The 19,451-nt window shown below is 41.2% G+C and overlaps 1 protein-coding gene across 3 annotated transcripts; it reads left to right on the top strand.

Annotated features, from left to right (window-relative positions):
- Positions 1 to 3,551: 3,551 nt before the first annotated feature.
- Positions 3,552 to 19,092, top strand: stat6 (signal transducer and activator of transcription 6, interleukin-4 induced). Of its 3 annotated transcripts, XM_084479109.1 has the most exons (21): positions 3,552 to 4,007; positions 4,117 to 4,173; positions 5,706 to 5,855; positions 6,166 to 6,310; positions 7,301 to 7,384; positions 8,699 to 8,876; positions 9,419 to 9,519; positions 10,059 to 10,207; positions 10,510 to 10,626; positions 10,906 to 11,082; positions 12,519 to 12,606; positions 12,698 to 12,820; positions 12,990 to 13,082; positions 13,266 to 13,469; positions 14,031 to 14,125; positions 14,241 to 14,374; positions 14,472 to 14,621; positions 14,985 to 15,048; positions 15,152 to 15,238; positions 17,575 to 17,670; positions 17,846 to 19,092. In XM_084479109.1, the coding sequence occupies exons 3-21, from the start codon at positions 5,722 to 5,724 to the stop codon at positions 17,904 to 17,906; spliced, it is 2,280 nt and encodes a 759-aa protein (XP_084335235.1). In that variant the 5' UTR covers positions 3,552 to 4,007; positions 4,117 to 4,173; positions 5,706 to 5,721; the 3' UTR covers positions 17,907 to 19,092. The 3 variants fall into 3 exon arrangements, with proteins under 3 accessions (XP_084335235.1, XP_084335236.1, XP_084335237.1); XM_084479110.1 differs by lacking the exon at positions 15,152 to 15,238 and having other exon boundaries at positions 3,552 to 4,173; XM_084479111.1 differs by lacking the exons at positions 15,152 to 15,238; positions 17,575 to 17,670; positions 17,846 to 19,092 and having other exon boundaries at positions 3,552 to 4,173; positions 14,912 to 15,046.
- Positions 19,093 to 19,451: the final 359 nt, after the last annotated feature.

Genomic DNA, 19,451 nt, shown 5'->3' with positions numbered 1-19,451 from the left:
CACCCTGGAGGCCTCAGGCCAGCAGCACCAGAGCCCAGAGGTCCTTCATCCCTGTCACTGTCTGTAAACAACATGGTGTCCCAGCGGCACGGCCAGCGCTATTTCCAGTGCTTCCTGACATCTCTCAAAAACTCATAGCCAAACGACAGGAACAAAGGGAGAAAATCAAGAGAGACTCACAACAAAGTAAAGTGGAAGTTTTATTGCAGAGCAGCGTCCTAGTACAGCATCCTCGTACACCATCCCTGTTATGGATAGCGGTGTCAAAGCTAGGTTTTTAAACATCTGTGACTGCGTCCCAGTAGGCTAGTGTTGGTGGAGGTGTTGATGACAGAATAATTACTACTCTAATGATGATGCATGGCTTCGGATATGACCACAACCTTGTGCGCCACATGCCCTTGGCTTAATGATGAAGAGGACTTGTTCCTGCAACCGCTTGCTAAAATAATCTAGTTATATTTCATACAAGGTAAAAAAAAAATAGAAATAACCTTTAAAAGTAGCCTGCTTGAAAACAATAGTTTTGAAAGGGTTTGTTCATGCTCTTGTTGGTCACCGGTATTGATCAGTTATGCTTTGTGGATTCTCTTCAACTGATGCAATTAAGTAAGAGTTGAAAGCATATTTGCTGTGCGGGACCCATGCAGGAGGTTTATGAACTGTGGCCTTACGTTTTATCTGATAATCAATAAAAACTGATAGTCCACAGTGTACACGGTGGCCTAAGTTAGGCATTTAATTTGCTTTGCAGTGTGAAACAAACCTGGTTGCAGATTAACGAAGTGTCCTTGTAGTCCAAATGGATCCCTGTCCTCCAGGAAGTCAATCATCGTCTCCTCCCTGCTGATTGGAGGTAATTAGGCGAGCCAAGTTTGTAATTGGATAATAAAAGATGCTAATGAACTGTCGTCCTATTTACTCATAATACGACGAGCAGTTTGAGGAGTCCCATAGTTCTGGCTGTTCTATCATAACTTCTTCCATCTCCAGCACAAACACAGGATAATGACTCTTCCATTTATAGTGATTAATTTGCATTCATTAGATGATATATTTTAAATAATCATGATAGCTTTGGTGGAGGTTTTAGTCCTAGGAATCCTTTATCACTCAAATCTAACATTAAGCCTAATGCTTAACGATAATAATGTCAGGATGGTATCAATCATCTTAATGATGATAATGGATGTAAGTAAGTAGGTAGGTTGTATCTAATGGACACTGAGGATTTTTGTTGTTTGGTTTGGATGATTTGTCTTGAGCTTTGAGGTAAATATTCCCTGCTGGAGCTGTGCTAGAAGAAACATGATTTTTATTTTAGTCTGCAAGCAGATTATGTGGCTACTAATCCTTCAAACCAACTTATTTCAGTTGTGATTACACCTTGACAACATAAATGCCATTTATAAGAATAACCGTGGAAACAGAGGCCATTTTTGGGATTCCACTCCCTCATAGACACAACCTTTTTTCGTCTCTCACAATCTCTCTCTTTACTCTCTCTCTCTCTTTCTCTCTCTCTCACACTCTCTGTCTCTTTCTCTGTCTCTCTCTCTCCTCTCTCTCACTCTTCTCTCTTTATTTTCTCTCTCTCTCTGTCTCTGATCTCTCTCTCTCTCTTCTCTCTGTCTCTCTGTCTTCTCTCCCTCTTTCCATACTTATCTTTGGCCACCTAGATGCTAGATGTGCTGCTAGCCTTCCATTGTGCAGGCCTTGATACTGACAAGGTTGACATCAGAGGAGAGCTTTGACACTGGGTGAGTTAGGGCTGCCAGCTGTTAGCAATCAAGTCTATTTTGAAGTCAGGGACACATGGACCCCCAGGGCCAAAACAGCCACTAGCCAAACCCCTCGCACACCCACCCCACCATTCAACCTCAGAGCCCCCTGGTCCCAGAGATAGCCGGCACAGCTGTATTGGTTCCAGATGTTGAATGCCTCCAAGTCAGGCTTTTACCTAAGAGGACCCCGAAAGATTATGACAAACCAGCATGCAGATAGTGAATTCAACAAACAGCAACAGGTCGAGGAAAGGAAAAAAGTATAAGAATTGAGACAGAAATGAACACTAATTTGCTTGGAAGGGCAAAGTTAAGTTTTCAAAATGGATCAGTCAAGTCAAAAAAAGGAGCTGTATTTATAACAATATAATTCTTTTTTTTTTTTGAAAATCGGATTTCATGTTCCACCTATTGTCCTTGACAAGGAAGGTGATACATGATAAAGAAAACAGTATGACCTCAGGCTGTCGAAATCTCAGGAATCAATTTGATGTGACATACAGTGTTTTTGCTGGGAGGAGAAACTGTCCCCACAAATATTGGTGGACACACTAAAATACCTAAATAATAATGTTAGTTGCTGAGCAATAGGGCCTTTATGTTATATCTATATTATTTTTACGATGTATCTGATTGTATAAGTCCCAAGGAAATGATTGTAATAATGAAACTTGAGACATGAAACCTTAGTATCTGGCGTGCGGTTGTTTGAATGATATACACGTCAATCAGAAATTGAAAGGAAATTGATTCAGACAGGTGGAATGCCATGAAAAAAACGGAGATGTTCATGACTTCATCTGGGTTGTAAAGCGCATCTAAGTTTCTAATGTGACAGATTATCGTCACATAAAGTGGGTTATGTCTCATCAAATCATGAAGGCGTTATATGTTCATGTCCTTGGTTCATGATTAGTTGCTATGAATGCCGATGTATGTCTGAGTGCGCCCTGCTGCGACGTTGGGGGCGATATTGCTCGCTGGTATTCAATGTTGGATTGCAGCACCATCTTGCGGTCAATATAATAAAGACAGAATGGTAAAAGGATCAATTAAAAATAAAAACAGACCTATTGGCCAATTAGATATATTCACACAATTATTTATTATATAAATGCATTAATTTCACCTCAAATGTTGAATCGATTAATGTATTCTGTATATACAAAAGGCTACTACTAGCCTATTAAAATAAATGAGAGTAACTTTAGGCTACTACTAGGCTACTTACAACACCAACAACACCAACAACAAACAAATAAATAAACAAAACAATAATAACAAAAATAATTCATTTAAGAATCATTCAAATGCCTAGGCCAACTTGTTACAATTGTTTGACCAATTCGATACAATCAAATGGTCTTTTCATAACTACTAGGAGACCTATTCTAAGAAACCAAAACCCGCGACCAACAACACCCGTAAAGACACCAGCACAATTACAATCCTACATTAATCATTCCAATGCTTTCACCAAAGACGAGGCTAAACGGTAAAATGCTAAGGGGATTTGTGACTCAGGCTGTTCCTGGAAGTTGCGACTGAACTTTACGCGTGTCCAGTTCATGATGAGCGTTCACATGACGCTGACCACGCCCACGTTGTGTAGGCGTTCACATGATGCCACGCTCATGTTGTGTAGACGTTCACATGACGCTGACCACGCCCATGTTGTGTAGACGTTCAGATGACGCTGACCACGCCCATCTGGTGTAGGCTACTTTCAATTTGGTTGACATTGACAACTGTCGATTGTAGCGCAACTGCGTGTTCACCATATCCGTGTAGTTTATTATATTTAAATAATGCTATATTGAACACAGGCGACAATCATATTCGGCAGATATCCACATGGCATATTAATTATTGTTAGAAATATCACCTAACATGAATTGACTGTTATAAATAATGATTAACGTCATGGTTAATGTTTTACTTTTTTACACTAAGGATAACCTAATGATTGGGTATGCCTCTGGATGTTGTAATTTTAGCTTGAACATGTAATATATAGCCTATATATATTTTCAAAAGTATTTTGTTGGAAGCTGTATAGCGAGCCTAGAAACAGCCACAGGAAATAGTTGCGCTCTTCTCACTCACTGAGTTGTCATATTGCTCGTAATAGGGAAGTAGGCTACCCTACGATTTTTTTTTTTTTTACCGTGGAAGTTGCACCATATTTCACAGTCGGAGCTCGGTTCGCATTGCTTCGAAAAGGTCTGTGAAATAGCAGGGGATCGACCCAACAGCATCTTACATTACAGGTTGGACACTATGGGTAACTAGTGGCCCATACTGATGTATTAATTAACTTACAATTCGACAGACTATACCCTATTTCTGGAAACGTTTTGAGGAAAGCTGATTCAACTTTCTGTTGAAGGTAAGGGATGATTGTTAACAAGAGCCTGTTATTGTATATAATGACGGAACATATAGAGGTTATTACAGCTTATAGCCTGAATAATATTTCGTACAGATGCGTAGTTGGAATTCCATTACGTCTCTGTAACTCCGTTCGCTACTATATTTCGTTGATGTGACGTTCGTTGCCAGCTCGTTAAAACTAAGACTTGTGTTTAATGTTTCATTATATCGTCTGTTTTCATTATCACCTTTTGTTTTTCCAACTGTGAACTCGTGCAATGAAAAGGCTGGTTCTCCTATAAGTTGTACTGCACGTTCAACTAGGCCCTAACAGTTACTTCAATGGAAGATAACATCAAAAAGGAGCCAAAACATATAGTGTATATTTATATATAAAAAATGTATATACACCGCATCAGAGTTAGACATAGCTTTATTATCATCGTCATGTACTTGGTAAAAAAGAAGAAGAAGGAAAACCAGGTTAAAATATATTTGAGGTAGGCCTACTGTTATTTCGGAATAGGAAAGCTAAACGTCCTGCATGTTTACATTTCCTTGTTGTTGCATTCACATCAGATCTGAAAAACATGAACTATCATGTGAAACATGTACCGTAAGTCAGCTATGCAATCCTATGGTTATTCGAATAATAGGAATAATACATTTGTCGTATCTGATATTATGCATTTAGATGATTTATTAGGATTTGTGGTTATTGTTATGTCAAACATATTGTGATTATAATAACACGTTATGCTAATATGTTCCATGTAGTTCAACCTGCTGAAAGTTGGATTCAAATGTAATTACGTCATTATTATTATTATTATTATTATTATTATTATTATTATTATTATCATGTCAAGGTTTTCTGTGCTGGCAAGACACTAGAGCTCTCATCAGGGACCGTGCAGATGTACATCTCAGCACACATCATTGATAATCATTGAGGCTCGGGGTATGTTCTTGCTATCAAATCCTGAAGGATCGATTCTAGTCTATAAAGCCATCTATGATGCAAGATCCTTAGTTCATCTCTTCATAAACTATCTGTGTTTAAACTCATAAACACAGATATCCAAGTATGCAGACGGCCTGTCTGGACAGTCTCTGTTGGGGGGGGGGGGGGGGGGCGGGGCGGGATGAGTGCCTTAGAAATGCAGGCAGGGGGGCGTTATAGGCAACCTGGAAGGAGAAATGGCATCACGTAATAGGATGTAGATATTATGTTGGTATGTTGGTGAGAATTATGTGTGTTTTGGCTTTAGGGTTCTGTGGTTTTCAAAAACAGGAAAGCTGGGCTTATTAAAGAAAACTCTCTCTCTCCAAAATTTTCCATGGGACATGGGAAACCCATTAGTATCAGTTATTGTGCAGTAGCATGTCTCCTTCCCCCTCCACCCCCTCCATCACTCATACCTCGGTCCTCCTCTTAAGTTTAGCTCTGAGGTTGTTGCGTTCCCATCTTAAAATAACATCCCTGTTTCCTGTTTGGTTTGATTTTGCTATGCTAAGTAGATGATGGTTTTGTTCCGTGTGTCCCAGAGTTCCTACCGTAACCATGGCGCAGTGGGGCCTGATGAGCAAGCTGTTACGATCCATACCCACCGAGAACATCGATGACCTTTACCCTCCGACGACCTTCCCCATCTACGTCCGATGTCTGTTGGCTGATTGGATTGAGACGCAACCATGGTATTGACAGCAAACACACAAACAACACACGTCACGTATGCACAGTCACACACACAGTTACGCATGCACGCACACCCAAAACAGGAACACCCACTGTAATCTCAGCATGTAAAGGTGCTTTCAAGAAAGGTGAGGATTCATGAAAATTTGGAGATTGTCTACATACACACATACAGGCGCACACATGCACACAAACATGCACATACAAACATTAAGACACACTCTCAAACAAACATACACATACACTCTCATACACACACTCTCACACACCATCATCTAAGTGTGTGTTGGTTTGTGTGTGTGTTCCCAGGGAGGATTTTGAGCTGGAAAAAGTGGACCAGCAATTGCAGGCGCAGACCCTGTTGAACCAGATCATCAATTACCTGAGATCCAAGGCGGAGCAGGAGACCAACGTGGTGGAGAAGATCAGGCTGATGCACACAAGCAGCAACATGGTAAGATCTACAGCCTCCCCCTTCCTCTCTGAGCGGGTTCAAGCCTGTCTTACAGCCATCTTTGTTTGGTTTCAGGGTCATACATTGGGTCAAGGTAAACACGCACATGGATTTTATCTCTGCTGTTGCTTCTCTTGAAATATTTTATGGTTAGGCAACACAAATAAAAATTTCGCCAATGTGTCCCTCCCCATACACAGCACCACTCCCTCCCAGAGATATGGTTAACAAGCAGTGAAACAGTAATTCAAAAATACAAGAAATTGCTGTATTGTTGTATATCATACAAAGTATCATTTATCACTAGTCAGTACCATTGAATAAAATTATGTGTTGCCTATCTATTCTGTTCATATTTACTTTTAATATTTAATATTTCGGGACAATCTGATCCCAACCTCAAAATGATGACTGAACTGAAAGAGAAAAATAGTATCAAAATGAAACAGTATCTAGTGTTTATAGATGTCTGTTGCCCTAGTGCAAGAAACCTTGAAAATACCACACAAATCTGTTGGCATGACAGCAGCAATGAAAACATTGGTTTGTTTGTTCACTCCCCAGAGGTATTGGGTTAAACATGATGTCTGATGAGTTCCGATTGGCTGCAGAACTTATTGGTGGCTTTTGGCCAACGAGCACTTCATAGTTCTTAGTCAAAGTTTTGCTACGCCATAGGTGTACATGGTCTGTGAGGACTTTAGATTTGATCTGGGAGGCCCAGTTGTATGGTTAGAAGATGCCTATATACACACACACACACACACACACACACACACACATCCACTCAATTGATATACATGTCAATTCAAAACTAAAATAAATATGACATTAAAATAAAAATAAATAGTGTAATAAAACCATTTTATCTATGACCTACTAACCCCATAACTAGTCCCTACATGTGGGACTAGTCGCATCAAAAACCGTACATTTGTAATGTTTTCCAGAGCATGTGTTTGACCTTATTGCACTCCACCTGCTTTTCAGGAAATGTTTCGACAACAGTCCCTGAACTTCGGAGTAATGGTCCGAGACATGCTCAGGAAGGAAAGGCACCTCATCAACAACCCTGTAAGATGCATTGTTCCACAAACTGAAAAATCGGAAATTTGTCAGTTGGCGAGCCATTGACATCCATTATATTCCAAGCGAGTGTTTAGCTGCTGTATCTTTGTTTTGTCCATCCCAAGTATATGAGATGACATGTGTATATGACCTTAGTAGTTGCTGCGTTTAAGGCAGTGTGATGATTTTTAATTGAATTCAGAGCACCGTTCCAATAAGTTGCAAGGGTAAGTGTAGGAGGGGGATTTTTATTAACTGAGCCTAAGCATTCTGTCATGCTCATGCTCACAGACTTGGAGCCAAACATAAACTGGAATGCCAAACATTTCATATAATTTGCAATATCAAATTATCACCTAATGCCCAATTTCGGAACATGCTTTACCGCAAGAGGGAGTGAAACATATCAAGGCTGATTTACATCTAGATATTGACAATGTCTACAGTTTACCGGGTACCGGGTACTGGGCAAACCAGACACATCCTTTAAAGGGGAAGGGAACCAAAATTAGTATAATTTTGTGGACATTTGTCTTGTCTGATCATTTTTTGAAGCTTGAATCTGCATTATCTCTAATTACTCACGTGCGCTTCAACTCAACCATCAGTTTACTGCCAACGTAGCCCCAAGGAACATTGTACTATTTAAACTATTTTGTTATGACCTTTATGCCAGCATTGGGCACTACTATGCAAATATTTGGGTTGTGGGCAAAGATGCACGATAAGATGTGGCTTATACTACCAAGGGCCTTATCTGTGGTCTTTTGAAACATATAACCCCTTTAACCGCTCCTGCGGCTTATGCACAATGCAACTTTATTTTCTCGAAAAAATACTATACATTAAAATCTTCAAGATTGCCACTTAAATTTACAATTTGAATTTGCTCAGCAAGTCACTCTGGGAACGAGCAATATAATCCCTCCCCGATGCCCCTCTCCCAGCACATTAACCAATCACATCGGTGTATCTGATATCGGTGGGCCAAAAGTGTTGCTGTTTTACCGATCGGATACGGCAAGTCTTATCTATTGGTTAGCTCTGCTGGTCTGGATACGTCACCCCTTGTATTCTTCTGATTGGTCGTAGTGTTCATATTTTCAAATGCATGCTTGGGGCCGCCCCTCAAGTTGGGCCATTTTCATTACTTGTTGCCAGACCCTACAGCTTTCTAGATGCAACTTCAATTGCAATTTAAAAAAAATATGGTTACAAAGTATAACGATTAATTTGGGGATAATAGTAATAATAATATTGATAATAATATGTTTTTGAAGGTGAACCAAGAAACACACTCAATTCCACTCAATTCTGCAGCCCCCGCAGGTAGAAAATCTTTCGATTGTGGCGCAGTCTCCAAGCCGAAAGCCGGCCCCCAACACGAGCGATGTGGACAGACTGGTGTACCAAGTTCTGTTTGTCCAAGACTGCAGACAGATGATCCACCAGCAGCAGGAGGACCTGAACTGGGACAGACAGAACTTTGAGTCCAAAGGTGAGTGTACCCTTTGAATCTACCTGCAGTACCTGAAGATTGGATTTTGATTCTTAGGGTCACGATTAGATTGGAAATTGATTGTCGATCCAAAACAATTCCAGAGTTCAAAATCAATTCTCAAGTCAGTACAAAGGGGGCTAATTTCAAGATGGACTCCATTCTGCTGTGTGCCAAGAAAAGAGGTGTGGCAAATGATGGGATGAGTTAATTGTGTGTAAGATCATGCTGATTTTTGGAGGTTTTGAAACGTTTAGGAATCATAGAAGATAAGGATCTCGATTCCTACCTCAGTCGATTATTTTCCTCAACCCCTTAAACAATCACACTCACACACACACACACACAAACAACTTGTTTTCACATGTTTTTTACTACATAATCGTAGCACTAATCTATTTGAGCAGGTTAATATTAGCCATTTTCTTGCTATAAACACATTCTCACCAATATTGTAATATATGTTTCTTTGTTTATGTCCTGTAATGTTTTACATTTCTGTCATATTGCTTGTGTGTGAATTCCCCCCACTTTGTTTTCAGGCCCTTCCACACAGAATGGAATGGATCCACAAAACACAGAACTCCAAATACTCCAAAACAAGATTCAAGAGCAGGAGCATAACTTAAAAATCTTGGCAAAAGTAAGCAACGAAATATGGCATACTAAGACATTATGCACAACAGAGGGGATTCAGAAGGTTATTTCTTAGTTGAATGGGGTTTTTATGTTGTATATTTGTGATTATTTGCCATAAATTGCATAAATGTTGAGTTAAGTAGAAGTGTAGAATAAAGCATGTTACAGAAGTTAAGTTTACCAACGTAAATGAAACAGCTCAAATCTCCAAATTTCTCTGTACTGATTCTAGCTGATTATATCATAGTATTCCGGCACCTGAGTGCATAGCGAGGCACCCATTGCCAGATAGCGTAACACTATATACTGACTGCAGTAACACTAGGTAGTTCCAATGACGAGGCAGCATAAAGTCTGTTGTCAATGTGCACTTTTCGTTGGCAACTGTACATCCATTTAGTGAAGATATAGCGTTTCCTAATGGTCAAGTTGTTTATGATAGTGTGAAACTGTAAATAGACCAATGCAAGAATGACTGTGAATTTAATATTTAATATGCTTGTGTGTTTGTGTGTTTCTATGTCTGTGTGTGCTGTATGGTAGAACCGGTTGGAGCACCTGAAGAATGCAGTGGACTCCCTGGGGCACTGCCAGGCCCGCCTCATCAGCCAGCTGAAAGCCTGGAGTTGGGAGCAGCACCAGGCCTCCATAGGGCACCCGTTTGACGACAACCTGGGCCCAATACAGACCTGGTGAAGCCACAAAACCTCCACAAATCATGTTCTTGATGGTTGCTATGTTAAGTTTTATTAGAATAGCAACAATCTATTTCCTCAGGGCCAGTTGATTAGGTTGTTCTTACCAAGGGCCGGGCAGCTCTTTGTAAAGACTGTCACTTTAATTAACTGTTACATCAATGCCAACACGTGATCATCACTGATCACTGATTAATTACTGACTACTAATATTCTTGGCTGTATTGTAATTGTGTTATTGTTGTATGGTTATTGAGTTCATATTTTGTTCTCTCTCTCTCTCTCTCTCCCTCTTTCAGGTGTGAGCAACTGCTTGGTTTGAATGGGAAGCTGAGGCAAGAATGGATGCTGGCAGGGAATCCAATCCCAGAGCTGCAGGAGAAGCTGGCCACGCTTCAACAGGCTCTCATTAAAAGGTTTACATTTACCCCATTTACATTTCATCTATTTACATTTAATCAATCTACATTGAATTCCTGAACATTTGATCAATTCACATGTACTACTTTTACATGCATTTACATTTAACACCATCTACATTGAATATATTAACACAAAAAAACATCAAAAATTAACACATGAATGTAGTGCTACTTGATTCGCAAGTGTTTTCATAATAAATATGCAGAGTTATCAACAAGTATATGTGTTTTTACAGTAAGCAAATTAAATTGCTGATTTGTGTCATGTTCCAGCGTTCTGCTGGTGGACAAGCAGCCTCCCCAGGTCATCAAGACACAGTCCAAGTTCTCCACCGTTGTGCGCTATCTGCTGGGGGAAAAGGTGGCTCCAGGGAAGCCGGTGGTGCTAAAGGCCCAGATCATCACCGAGGCCCAGGCCAGGAGCCTGAAGCAACTCGGCACCCTCCCGAGGTGAGAGTCACCTAACCTGGGTCGTGTGCAGAGGTGAAAGCCACCTAATCTGGGTACTTACCACCGTGCCCAGGTGAGAGCTATCTAACCTGGGTACTGTGCCCAGATGAGAGTCCCCTACCTAGGTGTCGTGCCCAGCTGAGAGTCCTCTAACCAGGGTAACGTGCCCAAGTGTGAGCTATCGAAACTTTGTACCGCGCCCAGGGGAGAGTTCTCTATTGGCGCATTTCCACCGCAGGGTGCAGGTCGGTTCCACCGCCAAAAGTGGGCGTGACCTGGACTGAGCCGTATTGAGCCGCTCTCGTCTCGCAGTACTACTCTGTTGGGGTACTGAGATGCCTGAAAGGGTCCCGGCAAGTTTGAACTACATGCGCCGTCCGTTGATTGGTCGACAGAATTGTCCCTTCCATGCGACAGGGGGATAATAACAAACAAACACAGTATCCACGAGGTATTTCTGGACAACGGCGAAAGCTTTGTTTATGGAGGAAAATGTTGCCTTCCTTGGACGTCCTACATTGTTGCTCTTTGATCACTGTGCGCATTCTTCTTTTTCCTTGGATTTATTAGCAGGCTACACTGTGTCGGGCTGCTATGAGATCACAATGCTTACGTAGCTGCCGTGGCTATCGCCGTCCGGCTTAAACCCCACCCTACCATAAGGGTACTGGTGGCGGTGGAAACGTGACACGTAACGAGCTGGGCTATAACGCACCCTCACTACTGAGCTGAGGCGTGCTGGGTCCGAAGCGTACCCTGCGGGGGAAATGCGCGATACTTGAGTACCTTACCCAGCTGATAGTCCCCTAACCTGGTTACTCTGTCCAAGTGAGAGCTACCTAACCTTGGTATGAGCCTGGGTGTGAGTCCCCTAACCTGGTAACCGTGCCCAGTGGAGAGCTACCTAATCTGGGAACCGTGCCCAGCTGTGAGCCATCTGAAGTATTTGTATCATTGGCCACACAAAGAAGGAGGAAGTGGCAATCATAGATCATATTGAGCTAAGGTTTTGGGATTATAGCTTTAAGAGAGCAGGTTCCCTCCTGTGCCATGAAACCTGATGAAGTTATGAAATGTTATGCAATATCTTAAACGTTATATGCAACGTGCAATCTACAAGTGTTATTGTGAAAGGCTTGAGGTCCAAAAGTTGAATAACATTTTTAAATAAGTTTTAAATATATTAAAAAATATTTATATATATATATAAAATATTTTAAATAAGTGATGCAATTTCACAAGGAAATTGCATCACTTATTTAAAATAATCAACAATAAAGAAAACTATCACAAAAGCAATTATACGTAACAATGTTACGTGTTACAATGTTAATACATGACCCCAGAGTTAGTTTGAGTTTGTTTTTGTGAGAATTTGTCCGTTTACTCTTCAAATAATATTTATCCTGGGGCTCCTCTTCTGTAATCTCTTACAGTGACAACGTTGGGGAGCTGATCAACAATACGGCCATTTTGGAGCACCACCCCACTAACAAGAGCACATGCGCCACCTTCAGGAACATGGTGGGTATTGCATGCAAGTCCCTGAGAACAGCACATTTTTGAAGAATATAACATGTTCAAACGTTAATGTTGTTTTTTGTTGTTGCAATAGTCTGTTAAGAAGATCAAGAGGGCAGACCGGAAGGGAACAGAGTCTGTGACTGAGGAGAAATTTGCCCTACTCTTCTCCACAGAGATCAACATTACTGGTTGTGATGCTCCCTTTAGGATACAGGTAGCACTTTGCATCATAGCCCTCACTGTTCCCCTGGTGTGTTTAAACCAACCACAAGCAAAGGGGAATATGGAGGGTTGGCTAAGTCAAGGTAGTTTAAGGGGCTTGATAAATAAGTCTCTTTTGTAGCAGAGGAAACCATTTCTAAATACCAAACTTGTGTCTGTAGATAATCTCGGTGCCGGTGGTTGTCATTGTTCATGGCAGTCAAGAAATCAACGCCATGGCCACCGTAATCTGGGACTGTGCCTTTTCCGAACCAGTGAGTGGCATGTGAACATATATCATAAGCACATAATAACATAAGCATGGAAATAACTGTTAATATGTTACAAATATACACATCATGTTTCATGTCATGGGAATTGGATGCAAATAAGTGCCGGGGGGGTGTTTGCAATGCTTGTAAGCCATGTCAGCCTCACCTGTTTGATGATGTCATCAGGACAGGATACCGTTTGTGGTGCCGGACGGCGTGCCCTGGAAGCTAATGTGTATGACCCTCAACAGTAAATTCATGTCTGAGGTGCAGACGCAGCACTGCCTCAACCAGTACAATCTGCACTTCCTGGCCCAGAAGATATTTGATCAGCCAGACATCTCTGGAGACTTCAGTAAAATGATGGTGTCCTGGGCTCAGTTTAATAAGGTAAACGGCCCTTTTCCCCCTACACATGCGTGTGCGCATGCACACATGCACGCACGCACGCACGCATGCACGCACGCACGCACGCATGCACACACACACACACGCGCACACACACACACACACACACACACACACACACAAATGCACACGTTCAAAGCCACAGAATTTCAGACAGGTGCTGACATGTAGAACATCATGTGCCTACTCCCTCTTCTACTCACACACAGGCGCACACACAAAATATGTTTAAGGGCGCGAGACTGGAATACTTCGGTAGAACTTTGGACGAATTGGAATCGGCCACACCAACAGAGACAGACTTTAAACTCATAAACACATACATACATATATACATATATATACACACACACACACACACACACACACTAACACACATATATACTGTATATATACACACCCAAACACAGACAAGCAGACACACATACACTGACACACACACACACACACACACACACACACACACACACACACACACACACACACACATATGTATAACTCCCCCTGGTTCCCCATTCATAAGCATGTGTCTTCATATTGCAGGAGATGCTCCCAGGGCGACAGTTCACCTTCTGGCAGTGGTTCGAGGGAGCCATGGAACTGACCAAAAGGCACCTCAAGGCCTACTGGAGCGAAGGGTGGGTGGATACAATACAATGGATACAATACGGACGATACAATACAGTGGAGATCTTATACGATACATACTGTTTATTATATACAATCTCAAGTCTGCTGCTACAACTCCACCAGGGTGATCTTTGGCTTCATCGGCAAGCAGCATCTCCACTTGATCCTGAAGGACAGGCCCAACGGGACGTTCCTGCTCCGCTTCAGCGACTCGGAGATCGGCGGTATCACCATCGCCTACGTGGCGGCCAGTGAGAGTGAGTGTTTTGGAGTCGGCGGTCAAACCCTTTTATCTATTCATCAACTTTGATATACTAATCCGATTTATGAACACACACACACACAACCACACAGACGGGGGACAGAAGATCCAGAACATTCAGCCCTTCTCCAAGAGAGACCTGGAGATCCGTTGCCTCGGCAACCGCATCGGTGACATCGAAAACCTGGCGTTTCTGTACCCCGAGGCTCCAAAACACAGGATATTCGAAAAGTACTACACAGGTAAACCCCGTCCCGTCCCGTCCCTACCACCTCTTTGCTCCCTCATCCATTTTAATGTACATCATATGACTCCTGTGCGCACTTATTGTATGTTGTACGTCCTGAAAATAGTACTTGGCATTGTGTAGCGTCTTAGCTACACCTAGCTATCTTTGTTGTATGGGGGAATGGGTTAACCTAGCGATTGTGAGTGCTTCTCGTTTCTATGAACATCTTTACTGTACTGACAGCGACATATATTGATGTTTCTCTTTCTTTTCTCTTTTCTCTTTCGATGTACTTACTGCCAGTCTCTTTGGATAAAAGTGTCTGCTAAATGCCCTCCAATGTGAATGTCCTGACGGTGGGCTCTGTTGTTGACAGACGACCCGTTGCCGTCTCTAGAGGGAGGCTACATCGGCGTGAGGCTCCAGACCAAAGTGGACGCGTAAGCCAGCCAGCGGTCTATGCCGACATCAAGTGTCCGCCAATCAGACTGCATGTTTTTTTATGTGTCTTTTGTTTGTTGTTGTTGTTGTTGTTGTACACAGGGAAGTTGCACCGGCCTCCTCTAATCTTTGCAGCATGACTCCCCGCAGCGAGAGGCAGGAGATGAGTCCTCAGATCGTCTCCCCCTTGTGAGTCAGAAACAGTAGCTGTGTTCGAAATCGTTCCCTATCACGGATATAGTGCACTATATAGGGTGCTCGCCATTTTGTAGTGCTGTTCGAATTCTCAGCAGTTAATTTCGTTCACTATATAGTGCACTATAAAATACCCAAAATTTGAGTGAACATACAATGTTTCCTAAATGTTACTCCCGTATACCACAATGCAATGCAGGCGCATTTACTGACGCAAATGACATTCAGAAATGCCCAGTGTAGTGTCCGAATTCTCGTTTGTTCATTCCCTATATAGTTCACTATATCATAAACACTATATAGGGAATAGTGAGTGAGGGAATAGGGAACGATTTCGAACACAGCTACTGTCTCACCTCATACCTCTGTGCAGGTGGGTGGGAGACAACTCTGCATGTAGGGACAATTCCACAGGCTGGATTTCCAGGGTATCCAGATATGTTAATATGTTAATTACGGGGCAGTATTTTCGGTTTAGATACCTTCCTACTAGGGGTGTAACGATACACAAAAGTCAAGATTCGGTACGTACCTCGGTTTTTAAGTCACGGTTCGGTATGTTTTTCGGTACAATAGTTTTTATTATTTTATTTTTTATTAAACAATTTGATTGATCGAGCCTCACCTGGAGCCACTCTGGTACATAGCAGGTTAGCTACGAGATTACCCTGCCAACGATGCATTTGAGACTTCTTTGTAATGCCTCATTGGTTAAGTTATATTTTACATTATATGGTTATATCCAAAACTATTGTAGGCTATTCCAAGGCATATCGTATTATTACGACAGAACAGGTTTTCCCATTGGAGTTGTTGGAGATTGCTGGTTGCACACTGATTACTCAATGTGCAACAGATGTGAAGCCTCACCCAGCCTAAAAGTCTAATGATCCAACCATGCGTCAGCCTGGGGGTTATAGTATTAGACAGAAAACCACCCGAGATATATAAACCTTTAAACCTAATTAACATTGTTTTGTAATGTCAATTGATGCGTGATGTTTAAAGTATTGCAGTAACGCAGTCGGCTTCAGTCACTCTTCAGATAAACGTGAACGCTAAAAATAAGCTGATGTGAAACCGGTAATCTTGACAGTACACAGAAGTGTTTGATTTATTCAGTGACATGATCAGAATTACCCTTAAACAAGTTCTATCCTGCTCATTGAAACGTGCCCCAGATTCTTAAGCCCAACTCACACCGCCACCGAAACGCAGAGCAGAGCAGCGTCAAAAAGAACGCCCCCATTATTTCTGACGTACTAGCCCTTGATGCACCGCTAAGCTTCACGCCACTGTTCTATTCCCTAGCATCGCCGAGCGTGAAAAAACGCTCTTTTAAAGCTATTTTTTACATCCCGGGCTTGATACAAGGTCCTGTACATATGGAGATTGTTGATGCAGTAGCTGAATAATTCCACAATGCAGAATGAATGAGCAATGACAGTAAATAAAGTGACTAAACCGTAAGTGCCCGACAGGACATAAGTAACTATGAATTAATGTGTTGATCATTGTAAGCACAAACAGAGGATCATGGGCATGAGGGCCATATATGTAGTCATAAGACAACTCCTATAACGTAATGGTAGCCTATACCGACTATGTTTGTTGATCTGTTGCTTTCAAAACATAACCACAACGGTGCTGCAGCGCAACACTTCATATTGGTGCAAGGGGCGGCATTCTGCGCACCGCTGCGCTTGTGTGTGGCGACGGTGTGTGGCATGCTTTACACCTTACACCCACTGCACTTCCTCTTATGTCATCCTGTTCAGCAAGACTTTGTTTGCCGCATAGCTTTGTCATGCTCATACGCCAACATATCTATCAATTCAACTTTGCCTGTCTTACCCAGATATTGACAGTTGTTTAATTCCATACTCATCACTGCGCGTCCAGAAGGGGAGTTTGCTGGGGTAGCATTTGCTTTCCGTTAGCTGTTTCAATTGACTCGCAGAGTGACAGTAGTCTAGCTCCTTTTGGACTACTGTACCTCTACAAGTCAATGCGGCTAAACCAGCTAAACACTCCCCTTCTGAATTCAAAACGTCTGAAACTGGATAAGTAAGGCAAACACCAATTGATAGATATCTCGGTGTATCCCTTTATTGTATGTTTGAACTTCCATGTATTGGCTATCCTCCCGCCTGCCTGTTCAGAATGGAATGCTGCATTTTCAGTATAGGAACGCACTGTTCAGCGGAAACGCCAAACAATATAATAAGCAGGATTTCAACTGCTGGCAAATGCTTTGGGGGACTAGTGTAAGGTATAGGCCATGGTTGCTGAATTGCTGTCCTTTATTTGATTGTATTTCTCTCCGGCAGACAACCATTCCAGGGGTCTTCATTTAGTGCGGACACTCCAGGCGGAGCATCAGCGTTTGGCTTCTCTGACCCCAATGGACTCTTCAGTCCAGAAATGTATTTGGACACAAAATATTAAATATATGCAATACACATTATACTAAAAATATTCAAAATATATGTGTATTGTACTATGCTATGTAGTGCTTGTTTTGACATACATGTGTGTGTGTGTGTGTGTGTGTGCGTGTGTGCGCGCTTGTATGTGTGTGCGTATGTGTGTGTCCTACAGGGCTCAGCCTACGAATATGGATGTGGATTTGGATGATTTGTTGGAGGACTTCATACAGTAATAGGAAAGTAGGAGATATGTCTTCAATGGAAACACTCTGTATGACGGTGTGGATGCCATAGTCTTATACTGATGTACTTCCACCGCTTTGGCCATCACTTACTAACAGGTATAACTGAAGAGTATACAATTACACACAGTGTGGAACTGGTTGTGGATAAGGTAGTAGTTGAGGATATGATAATATGATACTGCAAATGAAATCACTGCATATCCAGAACTTTGCTTTCCAGGTCATATGATAGTGAGTTAAATTGGTATTACCCTGTATGTTTAAACGGCATATATGTCCATCTTTTGTATAAATAAGGTATAAGGTATAAACTACTGTATACATTGCTGTGCTTTAAAACTACGCACATATTTGACAGTTGTTATTGGAACACATTATTACATTAAAATAAATGTTTTCTCTGGATTGGTAAAGACGTCTTCATCTTATGAACATTGCAGGTTTATGTTGTATTTTTACATTTCATGAGGTCATTTTTAATGATTCAAGTAGCAATATTTCCATCTAAAGGAGAGGGAAAAGCCTGTAATACTCTTTGCAATTTGTTGTATTATGTTGTGTATCCATTTTAGAGGTTTAGTTTTGGGTCCATACAGTTAACTTAAAATATTGTTGTAAATATGTTTTATCCACAGAGTTTTTTCAAAATGTGTATTTACACTTCAGGCAAGCTTTTCTTCACATATCTTATGTGGCTACACAGAAGTAAACTTGGTTTTAACTGTAACTTAAGCAGTAAAATTATACAAATTGAAATGTCTAAAGGACATTTTACTTTTTAGAGCAGCAGAAGTATTGCAATTTTAGAGATAAGCTAAGATAACTTTTCCACACTTGATCACAACCGTACATTGTTCTTGACTTATTAGCCTTGGTTACCTTTAATTTGAACATAGTAAAGTTGAATTACTATTGTTCGTCAAGCTCAGATAATGATATTCATAGTTGAGTCTCTCAACTATGAATCATAGTTGAGGAGTTAGAATCTCCTCACTCCTTAACCAAATTAAATCATACACATTCCCTTTGCATGCTTACTCAATGCTTTCCTTTGATATATTATTCGTTTTTTTGTGTTTTTTTATGATATGTAGATTGGCGTTGGGATGTATAATTATGTTTGAATTATTCAGTAATATTTTATAAAATTTGAAAAATAAAACTTTCTTAACTATCAAAACCATTGCGGACTGATTCAACACTTTTAGGGAGACATACTTAAGAACTGATAACCATTTCTAAGAAGGTCATTATTTTAAAAGGGTTACCAGCATAACTGTGAGAACTTGATGATTTAAAGTATAAAAAGTACAAGAAAATAATGTAGCCAGAGATTTGGGATATTTTACATAAGAATAATGAATCCATGGCAGTCTGGTTAGAAAGGTGTGCTTTAAAGCAAATAGACTATCCATTGAACCAAGGCAGATTGTATTTCACATATCAGTGAATCACATTGGCATATCTTCCATAATCCATCATCCAAAGAGGAGACACTGTATAACTTGAATACTATATGTTTGATCCATCCAG

Source organism: Micromesistius poutassou (genome assembly GCF_964030765.1).
Source record: "Micromesistius poutassou genome assembly, chromosome: 15".
In the NCBI taxonomy this organism is placed as follows: Eukaryota; Metazoa; Chordata; class Actinopteri; order Gadiformes; family Gadidae; genus Micromesistius; species Micromesistius poutassou.
Note: the sequence above shows the minus strand (reverse complement) of the source record. Positions and strands in the feature narration are given on the sequence as shown.